At 36.9% G+C, this 22,388-nt stretch overlaps 1 protein-coding gene across 2 annotated transcripts; it reads left to right on the top strand.

Moving 5' to 3' along the window:
• The first annotated feature begins 218 nt into the window (after positions 1-218).
• Positions 219-13,601, top strand: Orc4 (origin recognition complex subunit 4). Of its 2 annotated transcripts, XR_015838650.1 has the most exons (7): positions 219-647; positions 7,236-7,361; positions 7,756-7,978; positions 8,951-9,528; positions 11,091-11,299; positions 11,877-12,250; positions 13,166-13,601. XR_015838650.1 is itself a non-coding variant. In XM_088271727.1 (6 exons), exons 1-6 carry the CDS (start codon positions 450-452, stop codon positions 12,112-12,114), a joined length of 1,572 nt encoding a protein of 523 aa, XP_088127853.1. In that variant the 5' UTR covers positions 244-449; the 3' UTR covers positions 12,115-13,601. The 2 variants fall into 2 exon arrangements, 1 of the variants encoding a protein (XP_088127853.1); XM_088271727.1 differs by having other exon boundaries at positions 244-647; positions 11,877-13,601.
• Positions 13,602-22,388: the final 8,787 nt, after the last annotated feature.

The following is a 22,388-nucleotide window of genomic DNA, read 5'->3' on the forward strand; positions in this document are numbered from 1 at the left end:
GGTCCGTTGCTAGGAATATGTCACAGGTGCGTCCTTACTAAAAATCAATATTTTTTTCTCATTAACAAAAATGCATAATCAAAAAATATATAATCGCTTTCGCGTACCATTAGAGAAATATTATATATGAAATATTCTATCGATTGGTGGTAAGTAGGTACCGTAAGAAATTGTAAAATTATTTCCTTGTCTATGGTGCAACTTCTATATTACGACTTATGGTCATTTGCGCGGCATAATTGCGCGATCTGTCCGCCGGCGTTCGTATCGATTATACGGCCTATTTTTTCTTTATTCTTTATATCATCAAATGTAAGATATTTATTGAAATACACAATACATAGTATTGTACAAATCTACAGAAACATATTTTCGTCAAATACTAGTGTCGTTTTGTTTCTGTCATTCCGTTTGATAAGTTAAATTAGTTAGTCTGTAGATAATTCAAGATGGATGAAAACAGTGAAGATTTTCAAGTAAAACTAGCTCGAAAGTATTTGAAAATGAAGATTATAGAGGACGATATTACCTTTCGTAGTCACGAACAGCAGAAAACGCATGTCTTGGACCTTTTGTCGAGAACTGTGGAGGATGGAGAGTCCAATTCAGCGCTCATAATCGGGCCGAGAGGATCTGGAAAGTCAACGGTAATGTGAAAATTTTTAATATTTTTTAGCTTGTGTCGTGTTTTTATGTTAAATATATAATATTTTAAAGTTTTACTTTACCTGGATGTTTGCGTGGGCGGATGGCGTGGCTTTACTTTAAATTGAAATGGTAAAATATATTTTTTTTTTGTATTTACCCGGTGTTGTGTAATATAATAATTTGTTATTACGCCAGCTCCTTACATTATAATGAAAAGGAATTATGTAGCAATAATTATTTTTGGTAACAACTATTTCATAATCATGTTGTAACAATATTTTTTTTATTTCCTTACGCAACTAGTTATTCTTTAATTTATTATAATTGTTTTATCTGGCAAATACCCAGTAAAATTATGTTTGCCAGTCTAATTTACATACCACAAATTTTGATTTACATACAAAATATATATATATATTCGAAATAAAGTAAAAAAAAAGTAAAGGAAGGATTGAGTATTTAATAAAGTAAGTCATTGTTTAAACGCATTCAGTTGTAACATTTAAGAGATTATGGTCGCCATTCTAGAATTGAGATCACATAGAATGGTGGATACTTAAGTGTGAAGTGAATTCCTGCCTGTATAAGCTATTTAGGAAGTTCTTCTTTGGTGTGAGAACATGGAATAAAACATGCTTCGCATTTTCTATTTATTTATTTATATATATATTATCATACACATAATTACAATTTTCAATAATGCTCACTGGGTCTGCCCGTGCCGAGGGCACATATCGCTCAATCCTTTCAACAACGTCATAAATCAAAAATCGTAAATTTTCAGTTGTGCATGTTTTCGGAATGCCCAGAAAATGTACTATATCCCAGCAAAAGCGGCATATTTTTAACTTAATATTTACCCGCTACAGGGCAGAAAGTGTTGTTTTTGCATTTTGAAGAAAAGGTATTGTTTAATTATTTTTTTAAATATACATAATATTTTTCAAATGGAGAAAAAACCTTCAGGTTTTACCTAAAAAGATCTGTTGCACAGTAAAAAGTTCAATAAGTGGCTAGATATTTATTTTTAAAACATTTTACTATATTTTTAAACTTTAAAAACGATCTGAAAACTTAAGTTTTTTGATATATTACGTTGTTGAAAGGAGTGAGCAATATTATCAGGGCTTTTTTTACCATGTGTACATGGTGGAACGGCGTTTCGGCACATTTTTTCTGGGATAATGTATTTTAAATTTTCAAAATCAATTAGATGAAACAATGTTAGCGCTATGTTATTACAGTCCATATTTATATAAATAAAAAAAAATAAAACCCTTATCTGCACCCCAATGGTGCATAGGGCACTGCTTCATATAAACGCAGTGTTATTTTGATCGTTTACATATGAAGGAAAGGTGATCAGCCCTCCGCTTTAGGTACCAGTCCAGGGTATTATTAAATAAATATTATAGTGAAAAAATCACTTATATTTATTTGACCCCCCCCTGGGAATCGAACCCAAGACCTCCAGAACGGTAGCCGAGCGTGCTGACCATTACACTACGGAGGCGGACAAAGCCCGTATATTCCCCCATATTTATATAATTCGTCAAAATGATAAAATATGGATTACATCAAATATCGTTTAATCAGTAATTGAAAATAAGAGCAGAGGCAGATCGAGGAAAACATGGCATGGTCAAGTATTTCAAAGACTTAAGAAGAATTTCAAGAGTCGGAATAATTGGCAGGTATGTATGTCCGCCTCCGTGGTGTAATGGTCAGCGTGTTTAGCTACCGTGCTGGAGGTCCCGGGTTCGATTCCCAGGGGGGTCGAAAATAAATATTAGTGATTTTACACTAATATTTATTTAATATTACTTTGGACTGGTTCCTGAAGCGCAAGAGTGATCACCTTGCCTTCATGCAAGTAGTGATTCAGAATTTGTTGCAGTGCCCTATGCACCATTGGGTGCGGATAAGGGTTTTTTTTTTTTTTTTTTTTCTTTATTTAAAATTCTTTTGCATTACATAAATTCAAAAACAAAAAATATTTATAAAAAATAAAAATAAATACAAAAAAAGATCCCACAAAGGCATGGCCTGTGTGTGGGTATACAAAATAAATAGTCATAGTACAGGGTATAAGGGTATAGGTTTGTAAGTATTATTAGTTAATACAAAATACAAAAAACTTAAATTAAATACAAAAAAAAATAAAAATAAAAATACTTGACTCTCAGTGAGCAATTTTTTATTTTATTTTTTTTTTAATTAAAACTTAAACATAAAAAAGATGACAAAGTAAAAAAGTAAAAAGCTAGCGATCATGTTCTAAATGAAAAAGGAACTTAAATCTGTCTCTTTTATAAATAATCTAAGCAAATTTTTTAATTTACACGAACTTAGGGAATTAACATCTAACAAATAGTCTTTGTGGAATAAGTTGAACAGTTTTGGAGCTATGAAAAATGAGTGTCTTTGCGCAAGTCTGGATTTACAAAAAGGGATTTCTAATAAATTATTAATTCGTTGGCTAGATCTATTATTATTTTTAGGAAATAAATGTTGGCGCAAATAAACATATTTTAGACACTGTTGGCAATAGATTTCTCGTAGCTCCAAAAGTTCGGCTTCCTGAAATAATTGGTTGGAAGGAAAAGTAGAATTTTTTTTAAGCATGATTTTAATAATAAGTTTTTGGACTGTTTCTAAAGGCTTTAAATGAATATTGAATGCTCCCCCCCATCCAATTATTCCATAACAAAGAGAAGACTGTACAAGTGCATGATAGACCATTTTGTTGGTGTTAGGATGGACATAACTAGACATACGTTTAAAAATATATGTCAGATACCTAAGTTTGTTCACAAATTTTTTCTATGTGCTGGTTCCATTTGAGTTGACAATCTATTGTTAGACCCAAATATTTTGTCGACTTTTCAGATTTCATTTTTACACAGTTATTACATATGTCGAGGTTACAATTTTTGTTATGAAACATGATGTTAAGATTCGATGAAGGGGCTGACGAGTAAGAATTGTAAAAAGGTATGAATAAAGTTTTTTCACAATTAAGAGAAAGGAGGTTCCGATCTAGCCACTCTTTGATTACTGTTATACATTTGTTGGCTTTGCTGGCTGTCTCTTCCCAGGATTTACCTTGTACAATTATTGCGGTATCATCAGCGTAGGAGAACAGTTTACCAGGTACATCGATATTACAAAGATTGTTAATATAAATTAGAAACAATAAAGGACCGAGCACTGTTCCTTGTGGAACTCCGTGTATCACAGTGTTAGCCTTACTTATAGTTGGTCCAATCTTGGTGCTTTGAAGTCGATTTACTAAGTAATTTTCAAAAAACAATAGACAATCATTTTTAATACCAATTTTACAAAGTTTTTTTAGTAAAATTCCATGGTTAACTGTGTCAAATGCTTTTTTAAGATCTAAAAATATTGTAAGGCATTTCTTATTTGAGTCTAAACTAGAGTAAATGCATTTTGTAAGGTTGTAAATTGCATCTTCTGCGCTATAACTAGATCGGAAACCAAATTGGTTATGAGATAGAAGATCGGAAGATTCCAGAAAAAATATCATTTGGTTTATAATACATTTTTCTAGGATTTTAGCTAGTTGCGAGATTAAAGTAATTGGTCGGTAATTATCAGTTTTACTTGAGGACCCAGCTTTGTGAATTGGTACTAGATTACATATCTTGAATTGGTTAGGAAATATCCCTTTTGCGAGACATTCATTAAAAATATAAAGTAAAGGTGGTATTATAAATATCTTAATAGACTTAATTGTTGTACTGCTTAATTCATCTGGCCCATTAGCAGTGTTAATATTAAGTTCGTCAATATATTTTGATATTTCAGCTTCTGTTATACGCTTAAAGTGAGAAAGTTCAAAATTAGGATTCAGATGGCTTTGTGTGAGAATGCGAGGAGAATGTGAAGAATCATTTAAACGTGTTTTAAGGGAAGGATTATTATCTATGAGCGTTGATGCAATGTTGGTGAAAAAATCATTGAAATTGTTTGCTATTTCTTCTCTATCAGTAATAATAATGTTATCATCAGTTACTAGCTTTTGCGGAAAAATATGTTCACTTTGTTTCCTATTTGTAATCTCATTAATCACATTCCATGTTTTTTTACAATCTGAGTTCGAATTTAGTAATTGATTTGAATAGTAATCTTTCTTGCATTTTTTTATTAGAATATTTACAAAATTACGGTAAATGATATATTCTTTACGTTTGTTTTCATTAATAGGCTTGTGATTAGTCAAACAAAAACTTTCATGATTTTTATACATTTTATATAGTTTATTTCTATGTTGAATACAAATTATTAGTCCACGGGTTATCCAAGGTTTAATTTTTTTGTGTTTACTTTTTGGTATTGGTATTAGTTGGCTACTGTTCTCAATGTGTTTATTCAATGTTTCGTAAAAAATGTTAAGAGAAAGGTTAGGATCGTGTTGTAAAAACACGGAATTCCACGTTTCATATTGTAGAGAATCAGTTAATGTTTGATAATTAATTTTAAAATTTTTTTATTTGTTTTTTTATATAGATGGGTTTTTAGACTTAAACATTTTATGGCAGTAAAAAGTAGGATAGTGGTCAGTTAAGTCGATTTTGAGTATAGCAGATTTTGGGAGATAGGATTGGTTAGTTTTTAGAAATACATGATCAATGCATGAGTTAGTGAGTATGTTTGGCCGGGTAGAGGTGTTTATATATGATAAATAGCCTGCTGTGTATAGAAGATTTAGGTACTCATTAGCTAACGGATTTAAAATAGAATTCAAAATATTTATATTGATATCTCCAGCAGTAAAAGAAAAATCAATATTTTTTTTATTAACCTCCTCTATTATCAATTTCAATTCAGAAATAAAAGATTTTATATCTAGTGAAGGAGAGCGGTATATGGCAATTATTAAATATGTTTTTTCATTCATAGTGAAACTTATGCTTATTGAGTTTGAGTAGTTTGAATCTAATGCAGTTATATTAATATTAGAAATAGAATGAGTATTATAGAATATGGAAATACCATCGTGCGATGTATGTTTCGAGGGCACTGAAAAAAATGAATATCCGGGAATACAGAATGGGGTACAATCCCTCAGTTGCGTTTCAGTGAGTATTAAAATTGTTTGTTGAGTTTTAATCGCATTCAAAAGGATACAAAATTCATCAAAATTTTTTCTTATTCCTCTTATATTGAAATTCATGATGTTGAAGCTGTTTCCTTGTAAGTATGCATTGAGTTGCTGAAGATCGTCACATATTTCTGTCCGAATGTGGTTGTGATGCTGCATCGCAGTGGCGGGTTCCGATGTAGATGAGAAATTATGTTTTGTCCTCAGTGAAGCGGGATATCGTTGGGGTCCTTAATATATAGAATGGGCGAGTCTGAAGTTTTCCTGATAAGGACGTTGCCGTTCTTCGTCCAGACATATTTGTATCCAAGGGGTTTAGTGGTTTTCGCCAACCAGAGTAGATGTTTATTGGTGGTCGTTAATTTCTCGTTGATGTAAAATTTTATCCAAAGAGTCAGAAATGCTTAAATCTTTTGACGAAATAATTCCCCTTAATTTTTTTTTGACTCATCACCTTATCCTTAGCCTCCTTTGTATTAAATTTGACAGTAATCGTTTTCTTGGTGGGGTTAGAGTATATGTTAATAAGGTTATAGTCGTTTGATATATCACTACAGTCAAGTTTATTTAATAAAATCTTGACCGCAGATTTGGGGTTTTCATTTTTTTTTATAGCTATTCCTTGAACTTCAATTGTTGTTTCAAGCGTATTTTGTTCAATTTGATTTATTTTCGATTTTAGTTCTCTAACTTCTTTTTGAGTTTCTTTCAATTTGGAATCCATTTTTATTCTCGATTGTTCATATTCATCAATTTTTTTGGAGCAGAAATCAACAGATTTGCTCAATTCAGTCAACTCGTTTTTTATAATTTTTTTCATTTCAGTACTAATTCTTTTTATTAAATCTTCTTCATCTTTTTTGTATTCTAAAAACTTTTTGTCAATATACTCGAACAATTTGGATTCAGAAGATGCTCGGGTTGACATTGTTATTATTAATATTTATTTACTATAAGAGATTTTACTGGTAAACAACTTACAACTAAGCGGTCTCTGTTGGTAATTTTATGAAGTAAATACTTGATTGTGAGCTTGGCTAACTGTTATTCGAAAGGTTGATATCTCGATTAAATGTCAATAATATATACATTAACACTTCGATAAGCTAGTAGTGAGACATCTGCAGATATTTTAAACAAAAAATTGATTTACAACAATAAAATTTGTTTCGGTTTTAAAGATTAAAAAATTTGAAAAAACAGTATTTAAAACGAACCATTCGAACAACCACTTTATTATTAAGATACACAATACAGTGTATATAAGTAAGCAATGTATGAGGAGATGCATGAATGTAGAATAAGGGTAGATTGTTTGCAAAGACAGAGCGATGTGGTGTTCTATTCTCTCTACCTACTCCTGCGGAGAAGCATCGTGATGATTAGCTAGTTAGTTTAATTGAACATTTTTAACAAGCAAACATTTACATATTTATTTATATTGATATCAATTAACTTTTAGCTTGTGAATTCCATTCTGCAAAAATTGGAGCAGAGGCCCGGCTTCCACGAGGACTCCATCATAGTCAAGCTGAATGGGCTACTGCATACCGATGATAAACTTGCTTTGAAGGCAATCACAACACAGGTACATAATTGTATTTTAAAAAATAAAAATTGCATACATTTGATAAAGATCTCTGCTAATAATTATCTGAATTAAATTATAAATAAAACTTTTTTTTTTTTTTACAAAAAATGTTAATTATATTAGTAAATAATTACTCACTGAGATTTTTATGTCTACCGGTTTCGAGACGTACCCGTCTCTTCGTCAGGACAATCACTACCACAGCATGCAAACAGTACCACCCTTCACCACCATAGCACCATTTACACACTCAAAACTACACAAATGTCTAACACATGCGATTTTTGGTTGACCCAAAGACCAACATGCACTTGAGTTTTCAACACAGACATGCGATACGGGCCGAGGTTAAACATGCAATTGCATGTTTAATATGTATAGTACTCCTCAGATGTCCTTGGAGAACGCGATTGGCGATCGCGTGTTTGGCTCCTTCTCGGAGAATCTGGCCTTCCTGCTGTCCTGCCTGAGGTCGGGCAAGGACAGGCGCTGCAAGAGCGTGCTGTTCTTCCTGGAGGAGTTCGACATGTTCTGCCACACGCACGGCAGCCAGACGCTGCTCTACAACCTGTTTGACATCGCGCAGAGCCGGCAGGCTCCTATATGCGTCTTGGGTAAGGGTTATTTACCTCACAATGAATGATCCATCAACATGCCAATACAAAATACGGTATTTTTTAAATTACGCTCATGTAAAGGCGGAGACTGACCGGAGCTTTTCGTCGTAACGTAACATGTTACGATGCGAGCATTCAGGCAGTCAGTACAGCGAGCCGAGCTGCTCGCCGCTCGTTCCGAATGTTCCATCCAAAGTCGGATGCAATTTTAGGTTAGTACAGGGTTGCCAATCTGTGGGAAATTCCCCAAACTGCGAGTAATTTGTGGGTATTGGCACTATATATTTTTTTTTCTTCATTTGGAGTAAGCAGTAATTGATTAAAATCACAGAACCAAGAATCACGTCTTTGTCGTCCGACATTTTAACTACAGTACAAATGCAATGTTGTAAAGATTCATACAGATTTTGGGTTATTGATTCAGATTTGCAGATTTTTTTGGTGTGACATTTGGCAATACTGAGCACAAGGCCTCATAATACCTCATTTTGCTTATGTTTAAAAGGACATATACTTAATCTTTGAGTTTAACTAAAATTATCAGGATGTTTAATTTTTTATTTAAAAAGATTACGTTATTTAAAAGTTTTCCAGTTCGAAAAGACAAAACAGAAGCAATACAAAATAAAGATTTAAAAAAAAAAATAATATGCAAGTCTAATATTGTAGTCGTACAGGACAAAGTGTGGACCATAGACACCAACAAATAGAGCCGCCAATAATTTAGCAATGCTACCGATATTAAAATAAGTCCATCGTTTCTGTGACGTCATTCATTACCAACTTACGAAAACAACAAAGGCGAATTTTCCACAAGAAAATGATGATGAAAATATTGATTATATCGGCTGTTATAAACACAAAACGAGTCTAATACAATCCTTTATAGGTTGAGTATGTTAAATTTGATATTCCTTACGTCTGACAAAGATCCATTCAGAACCAATATTTACGTATTGTATTTTTTAGGTATCACGTGCCGTCTTGATGTAATCGAACTACTAGAAAAACGGGTAAAGAGTAGATTCTCTCACCGCCAAATATTCATCTTCCCGAACAACGCATCCGGCGAAGAAGACCAGAAACCCTTCCACCTAAGAATGTCGCTCCTCAGAGAACTTTTGAGCCTGCCCTCCGAAGTATCCAAACCCAAATCCCGCAGCCAGACTGACAGCGACGGCACGCCAAGCGAATTCGACCTCAATATGGCCAAAGTCAAAGCCAACGACGTAAATTCCACTCTGACAAAAAATAAAAGAAAATCGACAATGCGCAAGTTAAGTTTGAAGAAGAACGGCGATTCGGATACAGATAAGGATAACGCCGATTCTGAAGCGGATGAAGCGGGTCTGAACGAATTTGAGATACATCCTAGTATCCTGTCCAAGTGTCACTCGAGTTGGGAGGAGTTCCGGAAGCTTGATCCGATTTTCGTGTCGTTCTGGAACGACAATGTCAAAAGCGTTTGCGAAAATAACAGCGTGCTGTCGGCCGTGGAGAGGCTCTACGATTTGGACGTGAATGAGCTGACATTTAGGAATATTTTGGTACGCATTACGATATCATATTTTGTCTATTTGTTTTATTTAAAAATAAAATATTGTTTAAAATTAAAAGTCTGTCAAATACTTGAAAGTGGTCAGGTCTGAAGTCAGAATAATCGGCGAGTATGTATGATGCGCAGGGACATCGTATGATGTCCGCCTCCGCGGTGCAATGGTCAGCGTGTTTAGCTACCGTGCTGGAGGTCCCGGGTTCGATTCCCAGGGGGGTGAAAATAAATATTAGTGATTTTTACGCTGCAATATTTATTTAATATTACCCTGGACTGGTTCCTGAAGCGCAAGAGTGATCACCTTGCCTTCATGTAAGTAATGATCAAGATAACACTGCGTCAATTTGATGCAGTGCCCTATGCACCATTGGGTGCAGATAAGGGTTATAAGTAAGTAAGTAATAATGTATGATGAGTTGCATGAATATGAAAGAAGCAGATTGTTTGCAAAGAAGTGTGTTGTGTGGCTTTCTATTCTCCCTGCCTACCCCTGCAGAGAAGTGGCGTGATGGTTGTTTAATTAGTAAATTATTGTCTCCGATTTTTTATCTCAGATGTCCCTGATGTAAGGAATGTGGGTATGTTGGTGATACAATGGTGACAACAACATAGCCGCAATCGTGTGAACATAGTCTGACAAGCGACATACTAGATTAGTCTCTCCTAGAAACTCACTGACTTAGTAACTATCTGTATTCATTCAACAATATCCACTCCCTATTTGGAGCATATGGAGTCCACAAACTGTCTGAAGGCTTTTCTGTCTGCCAGCTCCCTTGCATCCTCCCAAGTCAGATCTGCGTCCCGAAGTTCAGACGAGAACTGCCGACGAATTGTCAGCAGTAGTCATCCTGGGCGGCGCAATCTTGATGCCTTGTAAAAGAAGCAAGCTTGATGGCGGCTCTCGGGAGGCATGCGGAGTACATGGCCAACCCAACTGAATCGCCTTTTCTTGACGACAGTTGTGACCAAGATTTGCTGCGTCCTATGCCTTATCTCTTCATTCCTCACAAAGTCAAACCACCGCACGCCTAAAATTCTCTGCAGATACCTATTATTAAAGCTAAGTACACGACTTCTCTGGGCCCTTGTGAGGTGCCATGTTTCACAGCCGTATAAGAGAACAGGAGCAGTGCAGGCATTGTATAGGCGGCATTTGGTCTTCACCGAGTATAAATCCGATCTCCAGACAGCCTTCATACTGTTAAATGCTGACCCTGCGAGTCCTAATCGCACTCCCAGTTCCTTTTGAAGGCTGCCATTTTCAGTCGCGTACACTCCCAAGTACTTGAAACTCTCGACCCTTTCGATGCGCTGGTTACTCAACATCAAGGGTTGTTGGGCGTCTAGGCATGAGCTGTTGCACAACACATGGGTTTTTGCAACATTTATTGTAAGGCAAAAGTGTAAAGACCTAGTCACTTGTATTTAGAATAAACCAAAAAAAAAGCTAGCAGTCTTTAACTGATAATCTTCCACCGCAAGAACAACAAAGTCCAATAGATCTGTAGTACTTTTTGTCACTTGTGTTCTGATCATTTTTTTTTTCTCCAGTTCCAGCTGGTGTGCAAGCTGTCGCCGAGCCGGCCGCAGCTGGAGGCTGCCGACGTGGCAGCGGCCTTCCAGGCCGCGGTGGACGCCGACGACAAGGTGCTGACGCTGCTGTCGCTCTCCGTGCTGGAGCTGTCGCTGCTCATCGCCGCCAAGCACCAGACGCAGATATTCGACGGCCAGCCCATGAACTTCGAGATGGTGCTCAATCGGTGAGACATTTATCTTCGCGTGAAACATACTTAAATCTAAAGAAAAAAATTCATCTTCGAAGTACCAACATGACTTTCTTCTTCTTCTTCAAACCTTTTCCACACCCCGAAATTCATCTTCAAAATACCAACATGACTTTCTTCTTCTTAAAACCTTTTCGACACCCCAATGGTGCATAGGGCACTACATCATATAAACCCCGTGTTATCTTGATTGTTAGCACATGAAGGAAAGGTGATCAGCCCTCCGTTTCAGGTATCAATCTTCCTCAAACCCTTATCCGCACCCCAATGAACACAGTGTTATCTTGATCGTTTACGCACGAAGGAAAGGTGATCAGCCCTCCGCTTCAGGTACCAGTCCAGGGTAATATTGAATAAATATTACAGTGAAAAAATCACTTATATTTATTTGACCCCCCTGGGAATCGAACCCGTGACCTCCAGAACAGTAGCCGAACGTGCTGACCATTACACTACGGAGGCGGACAAAATATTTAGACATCCATATTCTTCTTGATCTATTGTACTTTGGAGTATCAATTTTGTAAAAGTAAAAATTTAATAATATTTTCAGGTACACAAAGTTTGCCAACTGCAACTCGTCGTCGCAGACCGTCCCTCGGCCGGTGGTGCTGAAGGCCTGGGAGCACCTCGCCGCGCTGGAGCTGCTGCAGCCCGCGCGTGGGGACGGGCAGAAGGAGCACCGCATGTACCGCCCGCTGGTGACGCCCGCCCAGGTGTCCGCCGCCGTGCAGCGCTGCAGGGCGCTGCCCACCGAGATAGCCCAGTGGGCCGCCAGCGAGCTGGTCTGAGGGGAGCCGAGCGGTCGAACCCAGGTTGCGTTTCGGTGTATGTAACAAGAGTCTCATCTTGAAGCGTCCATGGCATGGGTGGCCAACATATTCAGTAGCCGGGTCAGATTTGTGAAATGAGATTTCCTACCGGGCCGTAAAACAAAATAATAATAATAACCATATCCGCTCCCTAGGTGGAGCATATGGAGTCCACAAACTGTCTCCAGGCTTTTCTGTCGGCTGCCAGCTCCCTTGCATCCTCCCAAGTCAGATCCGCGTCGCGAAGTTCTGACGAGAACTGCCTACGAATTGTCAGCAATGGTCGTCCTGGGCGGCGCGAACCTGATGCCTTGTAAAAGAGGCAAGCTTGATTAAGGCTCTCAGGAGGCATGCGGAGTACGTGGCCAAGCCAACTGAATCGCCTTTTTTTGACGACAGTTGTGACCAAGATTTGCTGCGTCCTACGCCTTATCTCTTCATTCCTCACAAAGTCAAACCACCGCACGCCTAAGATTCTCCGCAAACACCTGTTCTCAAAGCTTAGTACACGGCTGCTTTGGGCCCTTGTAAGGTGCCATGTTTCACAGCCGTATAAGAGAACAGGAGCAATGCAGGCATTGTATAGGCGGCATTTGGTTTTCACCGAGTATAAATCCGATCTCCAGACAGCCTTCATACTGTTGAATGCGGACCCAGCGAGTCCTAATCGCACTCCCAGTTGTTGGGCATCTAGGCATGAGCTGTTGCACAACACATGGGTTTTTGCAACATTTATTGTAAGCCCCATGTGCGTAGAGTACCTATTTACCCTGTCGACAATCAATTGAAGACCCTCGACGGAGTCATCAATTAAAACAGCATCATCTGCGTACTCTAGGTCGCAGAGTTTCCGGGAGGGGGAGATGGATATACCTTGGTCAGATGGTAATGACTTTCGAAGAATGAAATCCATGAGGATGATGAAGAGAAACGGTGCAAGGACGCAGCCTTGTCTGACTCCGGTAGAGACCCCAAACCAATCCGTGACAACATCGTCAACTCTCATTCGGCATTCACTATTGAGGTGAAGGGAAAACAAAATGGGGGGTAAAATAAATATAAGTGATTTTTTCAGTCATATTTATTCAATATTACCCTGGACTGGTACCTGAAGCGGAGGGCTGATCATCTTTCCTTCATGTGTAAACGATCAAGATAACACTGCGTTTATATGACGCAGTGCCCTATGCACCATTGGGGTGCGGATAAGGGTTTTATTATTATTCAAAGTAAACAAGATAGATATTAGGTACCTTTTGCTTATTTGCATATTAAGCCTCGTAATGCCGTTTAATGTAATACATTTTTAAGATAGAAACAGAATAATTGCAAATCAGGCATGTCGGTTTTGTTTTAAATTCCACAAAAAAAAATATATAGTCCATCTGTCTTAAAAACTTCTCAGTTCTTCTTTAAATTCTTTTTCATTTCAGAATATATAATAATTACAAGTACATAAAAATAAACATATTAAAAAGGAGTTTTCCTACCTCTAGACTGTTGATGGAGGAATTTTCTGTGATTTTTTGTATGTATATAATGAAAGGACCGGCGTCCCTTTCAGTATACATACATATTTTTGGTAGATTCATCCTTTGAAACTTCTCTATTCGGGACTATATTTAGCGTTTTTGCGGGAGGAGACCCTCTTCAAAAGAATTGGCCTTAAGCATCCGTTTATTTCTAACAGTAGAGTGTATTATGGGCGAACACAAATTGCAGTAATCTTCTGATAATAAGCACCCATTTGGATCTATGGGATCGCTGGTATTAGACGGTTGTTGGGTAGGCCCCATTGCATTAGCATTTGAACTAATCTTTACTGTAAATTCTCACTTATCTTTACTATTGTCCGCCTCCCTAGTGTAATGGTCAGCACGCTCGGCTACCGTTCTGGAGGTCCCGGGTTCGATTCCCACGGGGGGTCAAATATATATAAGTGATTTTTTCACTCTAATATTTATTCAATATTGCCCTGGACTGGTACCTGAAGCGGAGGGCTGATCACCTTCCTTCGTGTGCTAACGATCAAGATAACACCGTGTTTATATAATGCAGTGCCCTATGCACCATTGGGTTCTTACTATAAAAGTTTATTTATTTTATTTATTTATTTATTGTAAGGCCAACAGACAATTTAGTATAACATAAATATACATTGAATTAAGTAATATTTGTAATGTCCAATTACAGGCTTTAACATAATTGTTACAAATAAGTGCGGTACCTTTTTGTTTCTGTGCGCATACATACCAATGTTCATAATTACATGTAGAAATGCATACACCATTCACTGGTATGATAGTGCCTTAAATGAAAAGTAGTGTAACTTATTTTTTCCATAAACATAATTAAATTAAATTTCATGAACGTGATATGCATGCGCATGCGCACATAGGTACACGGTACACATACATATATATATACAAATAAGCAATAATAATTACATACTATTTTCAAGATTAAAGGATTCTTCAATTTCTTTCTTAAAGGATTGTAGTGTAATATTGAATATATCTGTATTCTCATATTTATTATTAATTAAATAACAGGTTCTGTTAATGAAAGAATTTTGATATGACTTGGTATTACATTTCGGAACGTGAACAATACTTTTGTTTGTTAAGATACCGGTAATCCAGGTAAAATTGCTGGTGAATTCGTTTTCAAAAAATAACCTTGTGATCTTTCCATTTTCAGAGGCTTTATACCTTTTGTTCCATTCATTCAAGGAGTTTTGACATTCCGTATTACCAGCTCTGTGATGTTATTTTGTTCGGAGCAGTTAACACGTTTTCGTTCTGAAATTTTATTAGGACACAAGGCGAATTTGTGTTCTTCTCCGCAGTGAGACCAAACCTCCTTATCATCATCCTTCTATAGTTTGTGACTATGTTTCTAGCTGTATTTTCAAAATTATTGGAGCGTTATATCTAGGATCTAACTTACATTATTTATGTAAGTTATTACGGGGAATCCAATTTACTATCAAACCATAGAATGTTCCCTTTAGTCTATAGACTATTTCCTATTAGTCTTGAACGGAATTTACGCGATTTTATATAGCAGGACCAAATCTGTAATTTCCCTTCTGCCACTAAGGTTTATTAAATTTAGCCACTTCATTACGCAATTATAATCTCACTCAGCAATTGGGACATTTAGTTTAAAATTAATGTATCTAAGGAACTTGTGTTGTACTCTTCCTACGCTGATTTTGTGACAATTGTTTCGCCTCGTTATGGCATTTTTAAACGAATGTCAAGTTTAGTATCAAGCCAATTCTCAACAAAGTTTAGATATTTTTCAGCTTGTTCATGGCTTTTCCATGTATCGCCTCTTGGAAAAAGAGGACCACCCACAAAACTCGTGATCAAACTTTTTATCTCTCGGAGTGATGTTTTTCACTCCGAATGATATTCACTCCAATCAAGCCAATTCCCAACAAAGTTAAGATATTTTTCAGCTTTTTCACGGCTTTTCCATGTATCGCCTCTTGGAAAAAGAGGACCACCCACAAAACTCGTGATCAATGAGGAGACCAGACTGTGGAACCGTATTCCAACTGACTTCTATCTATGGTAACATACAGGGACTTAAATTCATCGATAGATTAAAAATCCCTAGTTTCAATCACAAAACCAATAGTCTTAGTAGCTTTGTTGACCATCTCATTGATATGCAAGACAAATGACAATTTTTCGTCAAAGATGATACCCAAATCATTAACCCTTTGAGGTATATTTAATTTTTACTTTTGCTTGCAGCCAGCTCTGAATCATTTGTTTGCAAAAAGAGTACATTAGGAAATAGAATTACGAAAAAATACACAAAATATTCATTTGCCAACGTATTTACTTGAAATATACCAGCATTATCTTTCCACTATTCTATATTTTATTTAAATTTGCTCCTTATGACATTTTTTAAAACATAGTCCTGGATGCGGACCAGGTTTTCGTGAACAGGTTTCGCAAAACCACACCGTTTCTTTTCTACCTCCTCTTTTACTTCTGTCACTGCACACTGCACAGTCTTTGGAGCCACTTTTTTCTCTCTTGGCCAAGAAGTGTGGTTTGCCATCTAAGCGTTTTTCCATATCCAGAGTACAAGGTCTTCCTCTTTTCCTTGAGTTTCGGCCTTCCCCGATGTCCCCCGTTAGCTGCAAAATTATTGCCTTCCTGTATTGTTTATGTTGAACTGTAGGCAGACCCTTTTCTTTTCTATTTATGTTGAACAGATGGTAGCTGTTTACCATTCCTACTTCTAATAACCAGAAAAATAATTTTCTCCACCATTTGAGGGTTTTTTTTTTTAAATGGGTAGCTGCTAACAAAGTGGTCTGCTCTATCCACAGCTCCCATTTTACTTGTGTAATCAATAATTGAAACAGGCTTTTGAACTGTTTTGCTTACATACGACGTTCCTTTCTTAGTGTACTGTACTGGTTGAGTTTTTGGATTATGGAATGTGCTTGGCATGTGAACTATCCTCTTATCCTTCCATGCCAAAGCCATCATCTTTCTTTCCTTTTGATACGCCCGAGTCTCCAAATACTGTATTTTTATGATTTTCTCTGTCAGGTTTTTTTTTCTATTAGACATAATTGTCCCAGTAATATGGACCTTTTTAGCATATAGTTCTGTTGCCAATTCAACTCCAGTATAAAACCTGTCTGTAAACACATGGTAACCATTTCCAACAGCTACTTCAAGAACCTTTGAAGTTAAATGGATTACAATTCGTGATGTGAATGGGAGGTCTGGTGGGATTAAGTTATCAGTTGTTTCCTTTCCATAGTACGGCTCAAATGAAACCACATACCCTGTTGCACTGTCAGCTGAAACAAATAATCGGATGCCCCATTTTGTGGGCTTTTGTGGACTGTACATTTTGAATATAACTTTACCTTTGAAGCCTACGGTTGATTCATCTACAGCGATTTGGAATAAATAACTGCCGACATTTGCTATCAAGATAAGTCATAATGTTCTGGACCTTCAGCTGATGTCCAGCTCAACTTATCATCAGGATCAGAGCTAGATGTCATCCCTTATGACTGACGCTGCGTAGATGGGCCGGTATAGGCGTGATGGGGTCAACACTTGACGGAGAGATCACGCAGCAGCCGGCCTCTGTCCTTCCGCGTCTCGCTTCTCGAAGTATTTTTCCAGCACGATTTTCCGAACAGTTGTCAGGTATTAAGTAAATCGTTTTGCGCGCCAGGTAGGATTTATACATATAATATCGGGCGTTATATCCGAGCAGTGTCGTGCGTGGCCGACTGTCCCCCCACATCAGATTTTTCTGACTTCGGGACTGATCGTCACTCCCCCTTAGAGTTTTATTCGTATGGAAACGCTTCCGTACTGCTTATGTCAGCGCGACAACCCAACGGTGTTGCCGCAGGGTATTTCAACTCATTTTAATAGGGTTAACAATCACTAAAGCGTTACAAACAATTGAGCGCAATATCGGACGATATATCACATTCTCTGATGGCGGCTGAGCTTCCCGCAGACGATGCACCAAAATGGCAGGATTTATACATGTAATATCGGGCGTTATATCCGAGCAGTGTCGTGCGTGGCCGACTGTCCCCCCACATAAGGTTTTGCTGTCATCGGGACTGATCGCCGCTCCCCTTAGAGACCCCCGAAGGAGACTTCTCCTTCACCTAGAGTGGGGAAAGGAACCCATCAGTTCTCTCTCTGTGACACACATCTCGCGAGATAATTCAACAATAAATAGTTAAGAGGGAGCAATGGAGTCTTGCGCATATCCCTATAATGGAGTAAGTGACTTCGTTTTATCACTAAAAATACGGGGAGTCGCATGCTTTCAAAAATGGACGGCATCCCGTCAAACTGGATTCAGTGTGTTTTTTCTTCTTCTTGATCATGTCCATTAGTATTCCTCTAGATAACTTTCGAGGAAGATCCATTTCTATTGCCTGGTCAACTACATGTTGGGGTTCTCTGCGTCCTATATGCCCATACCATCTCAATCGTCTTTCCTCTACCTTCCTATTATTGTATGTTACGCCCAGGCTTCCACGAATGCGTGAACTCTTTATTTTGTGTCTAAGGATTCGCTGACCATCTAAGCATTCGCATTTTAGCGGATTCTAGTTGCCTAGAGAAGGTGCTACACATCGCCCAGCATTCGGAGCCGTATTGGAGGGGGTGTCTGACGATTGTTTTTAAGACATTCCCCTGTAATTTGGATGGCATTTTTGGATCGCAAAGGACTCCCATCACGGATCGGAATTTCATCCACCCCACACTTATTCTGTGCGATACATCCACTGTGCGATACGTCTGCTGCAATACATTCTGTGCGATACCCTCCATCCCTATGCATAATGGATCATAGGTATTTAAAAGAGTCGCAACTTGGTATTGCTTCTCCTTTCTGTATTGGGAGCATGGCAGCATTTGTATCTCCCAACGGAAGGTCCAAATATTTGGTCTTATTTCTGCTTAGTTTTGATTCATTGTTGTTTCCAGACCATTTTGTGAATCATTATTATTAGTACAATATCGTCTGCGAATAATAAGACCTTTATAGGACTGCTCATTTCTTGGTTTGTTAAATAGTGTATGGCCAAGATGAATAGTAGCGGGCTGAGCACCGATCCTTGATGTACCCTTGATGAATTATATATAGTTCTGGATATTTAAAAAAAAAATTAATCCTGATTATAATAGTTTTTATTCCGGCTTGACTGAGCGCCGGGTGCAATACATAGTCAGCTTTATTTTGTTTATACATAGTATAATAACATAAAATAAAAATAGAAATAACAGTGAAAATTCTGGAGAGATGATTTGAAAAGATGAGCTTGCTGGCAATCGCAGCACTGCGCTCCAGTGCTGCCACATGTCCAGCCCTCATCTGTACTCTTCATCAGCCTCTCTGGGAAGCCTAGCGCTCTATACCTTATCAGCTCATCCCAGTGTGGTATGTGCTGAAGCAAACATACCACTCGCGCTACAGTGCAGGGGCAACTTCGAGAGGTTTGGTGGTTTTTGCCAACCAGAATAGGTGCTTGTTGGTGGTCTTTAATTTTTCATTAATATATGTTTTATCCATGGAGTCAGAAATGTTGATATCTTTAGGGGAAATATTTCCCTTAATTTTTTTCGAGTCATCACCCTTTCTTTCGCCTGCTTTGTGTTGAATTTCACAGTTTTTTGAACTGTCGTTGTAGACGTTTCGTCCAAATTGTATATTCTAGTTCCATTAGCGAACTCGGGATTTCTCTTCAAAACTTTTTCCAAGTTATCGTAAAATCTTTTAACATTTATTTTATTAAATGCTGTGGCTCTAGCTAAACTACACGCTTCAGGACTTCTTAAACTAAGATTCGGATGTCTGCTTCTAAATAATTTCAGCCAATCCTTACCCGCAATTCTTTTTTCCTTCCAAGAATTAGGCATTTTAAAATTATTAACAGAAGCCATCTCAAATGCTACTTTCCGACATTCTTTACAAGTTAATCCATAAAACATCAAGGCACAGGTTTGAAAATAGCTTTTTAAACTATCCTCCTGTTCTTGGCTAAACACTTGGTTAACCGTATAATTTGCCACTAAAGAAATATTTTCTATGCCCTCGCTATTCAATTTTAAGTAATAGCGCCTTAATGTTGTAAAATGGATGCTCATTTCGCGTGCTACTTTTCTGATACTTTCGTCTTTTTTTATACGTTGTAACGCTTCTTTCATCTGAGCTGCTGAATGGTTAGCTATTTTTCGGGTCGGGGCTTTAGGGCGAGCCATCCTGCAAATAAATAAAATATGTATTTTGACCTTAGTAAATATGTGGGTAGCGTAATAAATATTTATAAAAGCTTAGGTACACAGTGGATCATGATTCACTGTGTACTACAGCTTAGTGATCCGCTGTACCCTAAGCGGCCATTTTGTTTATCTGATCGAGAAATCACAAAATTATAAGTTTGTTAATGACAGTTGTACTGTCAAATATAGCAAGAATATATGTAAGTTACAGTAAAATTAGTGGCACGTGAAAATGTTACATGCCATTCGGACAAGAAACAAAATAAACTTACCTTCAAAATAAATTTTCGAGTCACGAAAAAACAAAAATGTCACAACACGTGTGTATTCTACCATTGCTACAAGACGATTAGTTCTGACGTGTTTGCCCTATGAGGCCCTCTTACTGTGAACAAGACGCAATTATAGTGCTGATACTTTTACACACAGGGTACTCGATCCACTGTGCCCGCCTGATCCACTGTCGGCACCTTGGCCCTACATTAAAATATTAAACTCCACTAATTTATTTCTTTTTAAATCTCAAATTTATTAATAGTATTTACAATAACTTTTTTTTTAAATATAGAATGGCGTTGCACATGTCGCTCACTCCTTTCAAGAACGTCATAAATCAAAAAACTTGATTTCTCAGGAGAACGTTTTTAAAGTTTTTAAATATAATACAATATATCAAAAATAAATATCAATCCACGTATCGAAATTTTTACTGTGCAACAGATCTTTTAAGGTAAAACCTGAAGGTTTTTTCTCCATCTGAAAAATATTTAGTATATTTACAAAAATAATTAAACAATACATTTTCTTCAAAATGCAAAAACAACACTTTCTGCCCTGTGGCGGGTAAATATTAAGTTAAAAATATGCCGCTTTTGCTGGGATATAGTACATTTTTTGGGCATTTCGAAAACATGCACAACTGAAAATTGACGATTTTTGATTTATGACGTTCTTGAAAGGAGTGAGCGATGTAATACAATGCATTTGCCAATGTCAAGTTAATTGAATTCTTAATTATAAATATAAATTTATTCCATTTAATTTCAGAAAAACAACTAACAGTCTGTACACAATTGGGTTCCTGCTCGCCAGGATGAGATGGATATCTGTAGGGAGGGGAATAAGCGGGGCCAGAGATTTAAAAAAAAATGGCATTTGGTCATTTATTGGTCAAACAAAGAATACGTGGTTAAGGTCTTCCTCTTCGAAACGACACTCGCAAATGGGGGAGTCAAAGACACCAATCCTCGCAAGGTGCTCTCTCGTACAGCAATGACCCATCCTCATTCGACAAATGGTGGATGTATCTTTCTTGTTCATCGAAATTTTCCTAAACCAAAGACGGGACGGGACAGTAGGCTGAATGAGAGAGTAATGTTTTCCCTTTGAAATTTTGGAGGTGTTCCATTTGAGGGACCTGCTGGAAGACATATCAATATTTGGAATTGTCAAAAGGTCATCAGATGGGTAGTTAGAGAAATTCATACTTCCATTTAAAACGGCTTCCTTAGCTAGAGAGTCGGCTTTTTCATTTCCCGGAATGCCATGGTGGCTTGGAATCCAAGCGAGAGAAACCTGAACGTTTTTTTCTTTGAGTAAATATAATTTCTCACGGATTTTTTTTTTTTTTTTTTAATCAAAGATACATTGTATGGCAAAATAATCAACATAGTTACATACTTCTTTTTTTTACTTGCTACCTCACTAAGAGAGCAGATTGCTCGTGTTTAGAGAGGGAGTTCGCTTACAGGGTTTGTACATATAAATAAGAAGTAAAAATAAGAAATAATAAATGGTAATCAAATGGGAGTTTGCCTTATATGTTTTTGTAAATCATTTTTGAAAGATTTTAAATTGATTATATTTTTCATTTTTGCAGGTAGTTTATTAAAATGTTTTATTCCTATAAAAGAATAGTGGTTTTGAGCTGCACTAGTATTATATTTTGGGGTCTTTAAGTTATTTTGTGATCTTGTATTTCTAAAATTATGTGTCAATAATGTTTCCCTTTCTTTAAATATTTGTAAAATTGACGCTCTTTTAAAAATCGGTTCTACAGTAGGTGCGCTAAATTCTTGGAAAATCAAGTTTGATGGATAGATCCTAGGCCTTTTTAAGATAATTTTTACAATACATTTTTGTGTTATTAATAGAGGATTTATGGTAGTTTTATAGGATCCTCCCCGTCCAATAATTCCATAATGTAAAATTGATTGTATCAAGGCAAAGTAAATAGTTTTAATAGTCTTTAGAGATAGTATATTTCTGAGTCTGACAAATACATATATAAGTTTTGTAACTCTCTTTATTAGTAGATTTATTTGTGGTTTCCACTTCATATTTTCATCTATTATCACACCGAGGTATTTTATTTCATTTACTTGTTTTATTTTTGTACATGTTTGTGTGCATAAAGTATCATAGTTAATGTCATTTTCATTTTTGTTT

This window comes from Brachycentrus maculatus, unplaced genomic scaffold (assembly GCF_059751285.1).
Source record: "Brachycentrus maculatus isolate JH-2025_06_01 unplaced genomic scaffold, ASM5975128v1 h1tg000459l, whole genome shotgun sequence".
NCBI classification, from domain to species: Eukaryota; Metazoa; Arthropoda; class Insecta; order Trichoptera; family Brachycentridae; genus Brachycentrus; species Brachycentrus maculatus.

Coding starts and splice junctions, on each gene's coding strand:
- Orc4 (XM_088271727.1), top strand. CDS start 450: ATGGATGAAAACAGTGAAGATTTTCAAGTAAAACTAGCTCGAAAGTAT. Junction 7,979..8,950: donor GGCTCCTATATGCGTCTTGG/GTAAGGGTTATT, acceptor TGTATTTTTTAG/GTATCACGTGCCGTCTTGAT. Junction 9,529..11,090: donor TGACATTTAGGAATATTTTG/GTACGCATTACG, acceptor TTTTTTCTCCAG/TTCCAGCTGGTGTGCAAGCT.